The sequence below is a fragment of the Oreochromis niloticus genome, linkage group LG23 (genome assembly GCF_001858045.2).
Source record: "Oreochromis niloticus isolate F11D_XX linkage group LG23, O_niloticus_UMD_NMBU, whole genome shotgun sequence".
In the NCBI taxonomy this organism is placed as follows: domain Eukaryota; kingdom Metazoa; phylum Chordata; class Actinopteri; order Cichliformes; family Cichlidae; genus Oreochromis; species Oreochromis niloticus.
Window position 1 is genome coordinate 26,044,133 of NC_031986.2, and position 7,431 is coordinate 26,051,563.

The 7,431-nt window shown below is 35.6% G+C and overlaps 1 protein-coding gene across 1 annotated transcript; it reads right to left on the reverse strand.

Moving 5' to 3' along the window:
• Window positions 1-724: 724 nt before the first annotated feature.
• dnajc27 (DnaJ (Hsp40) homolog, subfamily C, member 27) lies at window positions 725-6,465 on the reverse strand. Its single transcript, XM_003457774.3, has 7 exons — window positions 6,066-6,465; window positions 5,138-5,220; window positions 4,987-5,056; window positions 4,380-4,544; window positions 3,992-4,114; window positions 3,753-3,913; window positions 725-3,661 (listed from the first exon to the last, which is right to left on the reverse strand). Exons 1-7 carry the CDS (start codon window positions 6,150-6,152, stop codon window positions 3,529-3,531), a joined length of 822 nt encoding a protein of 273 aa, XP_003457822.1. The 5' UTR covers window positions 6,153-6,465; the 3' UTR covers window positions 725-3,528.
• Window positions 6,466-7,431: the final 966 nt, after the last annotated feature.

Genomic DNA, 7,431 nt, shown 5'->3' on the forward strand with positions numbered 1-7,431 from the left:
CTCCAAAAAGTGAAATACGTTCAATTTGAAAATATTCTAAAATAGTCAAACAATTATAACAAGTTGTGTTCAGAGGTTTGAAATATAAAAAATTAAAAAGAAAAAAGTTTTATATTTATTTTTTGTATTATTTCCATGACACAATCTGAATTTCTGAATCATTCCATTATTATTATCAATTACTAATTATAAAATACTAAATTATAGTAACTTATAAATATAAACTAATACAGATGACAAAAATAAAAAACTCAAGGTATATTTCAGAATGACTGGAGGTATGGTTTAAATCAGCGGTCCCCAACCTTTTTTGCCTCACGGACCGGTTTATGCCTGACAATATTTTCACGGACCGGCCTTTAAGGTGTCACGGATGAATACAACAAAATAAAACTAGTACCGGTACCGAAAAAAAGAAGATTTATTCATAACACACGTGAAAAGACCCAGGAAAACTGAGTTAACGATAAAAACGATAACAAAATAACGCTGAAAACTGATAAAAACACTGAAAACCATACATTTCACACCTGAGCCTCAACTCTCGCGGCCCGGTACCAAACGACTCACGGACCGGTACCGGTCCGAGGCCCGGGGGTTGGGGAGCGCTGGTTTAAATTATACATCAAGGATATCCTAAAATCTTGAGATATCAAAGGAAATCCAGGACCTGGCAGCAGGTAAAACACCTCAAGATAAAAATCAGAACAGGCTGACATCAGAATTCATTTTTGTGACTTTTTATTACTTAAAAACAATCTAGCAGAACAACAATTAGTCTGTAACTGTAACATACACTCACTCCAGCATTCGCACGTCATCATGTGACTGATGACTGCACAAACTAAGGGGAAATTTGTACTTCTGTGTTAAATCTATGTCGTAGGCTCTACATAGATTCAGAGCACAAGTATAAATTAAACATCAGGCAACAGGAAGTCAATATGTTTGAGCCATGAGGTACAGAGTTCAAACTGTGCCATATCACACATTCATCAAACACATAGTCACATTATGAGTTAGCTCAGTTTGTTTGTAACATAAATCATGTGATTATAATAAACTACACAGACAGAAAATTGGTTGAAATAAAATGATTGATTGGCCAACGCTCATTAAACTCCTCTTCCACTTTCACGTTTAGTGTGATTTTTATTTTTTAACCTCATACTTTACTTTCATATTATGCACTAATATATTTTTTCTAATGTAAGTTAAATTGACTTTATACTTTTTTCATCAAAATCCTTTGTTTGCATAACAGATTTCAATTTGGGGGATTTATCTTTTTTTTAAATTAAAGAGCATTTTTAATGCGTTACAATATTTTTTTCTTTGATATCCCTTTAAGAAATTTTCATTATATAAAATGCATAAAACATTAGAGATTTTCTGTTTGAAAATAGTCTTATTTTGTAATATTTTTATATAATTTAATATTAACTTTTCTCACTACTCTCTTTTTTTTACTTTTCTCAGTTAACTGGGTTGGTTTTCAATGTTCTCACTTATACGTCATTACAAACTGAATTAGAGTTGCTTTACAATTTAGTATTCTGAAAATATTAAATATACTCACATCCACAGAGATTAATATAGTTGAGTATTAACAGGGCTGATGTAAAATGTTGATGAAAAGCCACTTTTGTAATATTTTTTAATCAAGATCAATTGACTTGAACTTTAAAGCATAACAATAAAAATCACATTAAAGCAACAAGTGGAACCTCATTCTGGATTTTTTTAAGTTAATTCCTGTGGTTACGCATACGTAAAAATATAAAACTATGATAACATATTCATGCTGCCTATGAGTTCTTTACAATATGAAACGCTTTTCAGCTTTAACAGGACATTTTGTGTGATACAAAGTCAGTAAACGGGCACAAGTCTCTCTTTTAGCTCGAACAACCAATCGTGTTCACTACCATCATGTAAACATCAACTATGACTCTCATCTCATGGAAGACGAATCACACATTAAAATGTGGTGATGAGATGGCCATGTTGAATTTTTTTAATTTGTTTTTCTTCAAGAAATATTTTGTTCATTTTTCTTAAAGTGAAAATAATTTAATAAGAAAACCAATTAAGTAATTTAGAATCTTAACAAAATGTGTAATTTCTATCAACTGCCAAAGAAATAAATCAGTTTTTCCTTTTTTAAATATATTTTTTAGGTAATAGCTTACTTAGAGTAAAAGTAACAATAAATAACATTAGGGAACCAATATTCAGTATAAGAAAACAGTTTGGCAGTTTCAGGGAAAAAAATAAATGAACTGAGGCAACAAACCAAGAAAATATAAACATGCATAAGTGATTCCATTGATTTTAAAGGAACAAGACTTAAAAATACATCTAGGGAACTATTCAATGAGTTAAAAGAATAGGTTGGCAGTTTGGAGAAAAAAGTGATATAAGGGCATGCATTAGCATTTTCACTTTTTCCACAGTAACTTCAGGGAACGCTTTCAGAGGGAACAAATATATACAAATTATAGAAATCATGGAGAAAGTCAATAAAACGAACAATGTACAAAAAACTAAAATTAATAGTTTGGGCACAAACTAAACTTTTAGGCCAATAATCAACCGGGAAAAGGGATAAATTAACTAGTTAAGGGAACAAGTTAGCTACTTGGGGTGAGTGATTTTAATGGAGGAAATTAGTAGTGTGAGAGTAGAGATATGCTTTTTTTTCAGGGAACAAATGTGAGGAGCTCCATATAAACAATTTAGGGAACAAAGCAGCAACTTAAGGAATAAATTAATTTAAATTGGGTAGCATGTGTGAGTGACCTAATTGACACTGACATGAACATAACTAATTTGAAGGAGTTTCACATAATTTCCTTAGGGATTAATAAAGTATTCTGATTTGTCCAAAACAAGTACATTAAACTAACCACATCATTACAGAGAACAACAGCCGATTGGTTCATTTTGATGGGTTTATTTCTAGTCACAAAGAAAGCAAAGCTGGTAGTTTAACTCCACCGTGTCTACAAGTTCAACCCATTTTGGTTTCAGATTCGTTTTTGATGAGGAGGACTTGGCAGGTTTTTGCTACATTAAAATTTAAAGTTCTTTTTTTTAAATATTCAGCATGCAGTTTTAGTGATTATGCCTTTAATTTGTTTTTGACAGCTTCAAGTGGACACACACAGGATAAGTACCTGTAAAAAGTAAAAATTTGAAATCATTTAATTTTGAAATGTTTTTCACAGAGTTATGAAGACAGAATAAGGTTTCCCTATTTTCCATTCTGTATCTTCTTCATTTGTGTGGCACTCATCGTCTTCCATACTCTCTCCAGTGTAGTGTTTAAAATGTCATACAAGTTAAAACTGGTTTTATGTTGGCATACCGCACTGTGGCAAGCAACATGGCACACATGACACATATGCTGAATAAATACAGAAATAAATAAATAAATAAATGAAGTTCGTCATCAGTTCGTGCCTGAGTGACAGCAGGTCCAGTTGTTTCTGTGTGTGTGTGTGTGTGTGTGTGTGTGTGTGTGTGTTATTTAATGTTCTTTAGCAGTGAGGTGCGGGCATTCACCACCGCCTTGAATGCATCTTCACTGCCGGGGGCAACACATTTGTCTGGGTGCAGCAGGACAGCCAACTTCCTGTACGCCTTGTTCACCTCCTCCCTAGAAATGAAAACATAGTAAACTGTATTAGACCACCGTAGGAAAAAAAAAATCCTTTATTGAAAAGATGGTATGTATGCTGGCGACTCACCGCGTGGCCCCGGGTTTGACTCCCAACATATCCCACGAGTCTTTGCTGTTGCGGATGCGTCGGATGGTGTCGGCCTGCTCTTTGGTGAAGCCGACGCTGACCTCCGACACCGGGCGCTTCCCGCCGTTCTCGCACATGTCAGTGATGGAGGAGAAGAACGCCTGTGGAGAACACGACACTCACTGAGACCCGTTCCATAAAAAAATGTACAGGAAGCTGCGCATGTGTGCGAGGAATACCTGAAACATCTCGTTGATGCCCTCGCCGCTCTGTGCTGATGTCTCAAAGTAATGAAAGCCTCTGGACTCCGCCCACAGGCGCCCCTCGCCCTCATCCACCACCCGCCGCTTCGTCAGGTCCACCTGTATGAACACACAGACATTTACCTCCAGCTGCAGGTGTGTTTAATTAACCTCAATGAAAGATTTCCCACTCATTTTAAACAATACATTTTACAAAACAACTACTTTTTAGTTCTCTGACTGTGCTGGAGCAGCTTAGCATGAGTCACAGTTCAAAATAATGCTTCTTTATTTCATTCGGGGCCTTAATACAGCTCCTTAGTACATCCTCTGTCTGAATCAAGCTGCTTCAGCTCCTCTCTCTTTAAGCTGCACTCGGTCTGACCTTGTTGGCGCAGACGACGAACACGATGCTGTCCATGTTGGCCTGAGAGCCCATTTCTTGTTTCATCTCGCCGAGCCAGCTGTCGAGGGCGTCGAAGCTCTCCCTCAGGCCGACGTCGTACACGAGCAGCACGCCCTGGCTGTCTTTATAGAACTCGTTACGCACCTGGTCGACACCACAGAAAAGAAACACATGTTCACAGAGCGCTGCCTGCTGGGTGGGTGCAAACATTACAAGAAGGCTTATTTTTTGCCTTTGAAAACATCTTGTTTTAAGAACAATACAATTTAAAATTTCATGACTTCAAAGATTGGTGAGATGTACATAACTGCCTATCACAGCCATTGAAATTCAGAGAAAATAAGTTAGAATTTGAAATCTTCTTATTGTATATTGGTCATTTAAAAAAAAAAAAAATTATCTAACAGGATTTTTGTCATAAAATTTCTAGACATTTTTACTTATGAATTTACCAGTTTTCTTTTCTTGTAAATTTGTGAATTCTCTCCTATTTCTCTTTCACAGCACCTTTGGTGGCGCTCTAACATGCATGTGTTTCATACATTTCTTCTGATGTGAACACCATAAATTACTCGTTTTGACTCACTTCATAGAAGAACGGGTGGCCGGCCATATCGAAGATGTTCACCTTGATTTCTCTGTCTCGAACCTGAACTCTGTTGGCAGATAAAACACGTTAGTGCTCAGTAAGACACATCATTACACACACAATGACAGGAAGCAGTCTGTGAACTCACTTGGTGACGCCATAGTCGATGCCGATGGTTGCCAGATACTTTGGAACAAACCTCTTTTCGCAGTAACGTTTGATGATGCAGCTCTGAAGAGAAAACAGTATTTAATTTAGATGAGCTCCACTGCCTTTCACACCAGACACTCCATCACACTGAGATTTATTCATTTTTTAGTGTTTTTATTTAGATAATTTGTGTTTCGATAGGTTTTAATTGGATAATCCCATTTGCAGACGTATTTCAAATAATAATCAATCTACAATTCTGAGCTATTTTGGAAAATTTGGCTTCATAAATGAGCTGTTACGCCTTTATAACAGGAACTTTTTTAGCCTTCTGCCCTTTAAAAGTACATTCATGTCAAATTTTACATTAATTCAAAACAAGGATTTCTCAGGGTTAAACTAAACGCCTGATCAATTATAACTAACTAGACCCTAATTCGGCTCACACATCAAACATCAAGCTGATAATACAGCACAATAAAATAAACGTTTTTTAAGTGTGTGCTGCTGGTTGTTGCCGTCTGCTACATGATGCTCCCAATATTAAAGGTAATAAAACAATAAATTCTTTTTATGACTAAAATCTGCGCCGAATTATAGCTAATGCAAGCAACATTGAAAATAATTCTCCCTGGGTGCTGAAATCTGTGAGAACGTGTGGTGAGATATAAATAAAATCGGTTTTAAACGGAGTGTGGCGACAGATTGAACAAAATAAACCAGAGCGCAAAACAATAAAACTGACATCCAAAACAGAAGAAAGACTACATAAAAAATCTTTCACGACCTTTATACAATTGTTTCAAATGTGATATTATAAGCCATAAACGCACAGCAGTACAGTACAGGTGGTTTATAACAAGCTCACGTAAAATGAACCAGACTCTATTTTAGGTTTGAGCTAAAATAAACAGGGGGTCTAATACCTTTCCGACCTCGGCGTTTCCGAGGCTAATCACCTTCACCCGAAGAGACTTCTTGTTGTCTCGTCTTTTCGGCGGGTTTGTTTCCATTTGGATTGTTTAATTTTTAAAGTTTTTTGGCGTTTAAAGCGACGCGACTGTGCCGGAATACAGCCGCTGTTATTATTATTGTGAGCGGAGCTAACAGGGCTAACTAGTTGTTAGCACGCTGGTTAGTATCTCTCACAGCCCTTAAACGGGATTATTTCCAGATTCATTAATCTCATCGCATCGTTTAACTTCAGCTCTGATGTTGACGTTTGCGTACACCAGACAGGCAGAGACCCTGCTGGCCTCATAGCCTTAATGCTAATCAGCTGTTTGGGACTAGCATGGAGTTAGCTGCTCACTCACTTCCGCCTGTGTTTTCAAAATAAAACTACATATAGGGAAAACTGTAGCTTTGAGGTTTTCCGTATACGTACCAAAGCAAAAAATGTGCACATAAATGCTATCTATATGATTTTAAAAACAAAAAAAACTTAAATTTACATCAAGGTCTTTTATTTTATAGTCAAAGATGTATTCAGTTTTATTTTGAAAAACGGATACCGGACAACGTAAAAACACTGAAAAGCTATTACTGTAAGTTTAAACTGTGTAATTTAACAATATGTTTATTACAAAATCAATTCATTTTATGAAAAATAAGTTGTAATTTTCAGAATTTGAAATATTTTAAGAACAATACAATTTAAAATTTCATGACTTCAAAGATTGTATTATTTTTATACATTCATGACATGAAATCCAATAAAATGTACAAAATTGATCATTTTATGTTAAAAGAATCTTCATTTGAATAATATAATTTCGGGGAAAAAAGCCTTTCAGTTGATTTCAGTTGATACAACTGATCCTGATGTCTTTACTACATACTACATAGATCTCTGTCCAAAAGAGCGCAGTCCTAGGAACAGTTAAGATACTGCGCAGGACCCTCAAGCTCCCAGGCCTCTGTTAGAGGACCTGAGCTTGGAGGATAGACCACCCGCAGGGGCGAGAGGGGAATTTATACATGTATATATAATAAAGGGCTATACTTGTACTTAATTTATACCTTAAAGTGCCCTTCATTTCTTCAGTTTTAATATGTATGTGTTTTAAAATCATCGGTAACCCATGAATTTAAACCTCACTTGTAACTTTAAGCTTATTTAAAAATAAAGGTTCTTTAACTGTTATTGTCACCAAGCCTTTTCTGCTATTTTTATTTACCAAAAAAGAGCCACAACCTTTTTCTAAACATATAAAGACCTTTAAAGAAATATTTTTAATGGTTTACATGTAATTAATCCATTAAATTCTTTAATTTACCCATTAATCCATT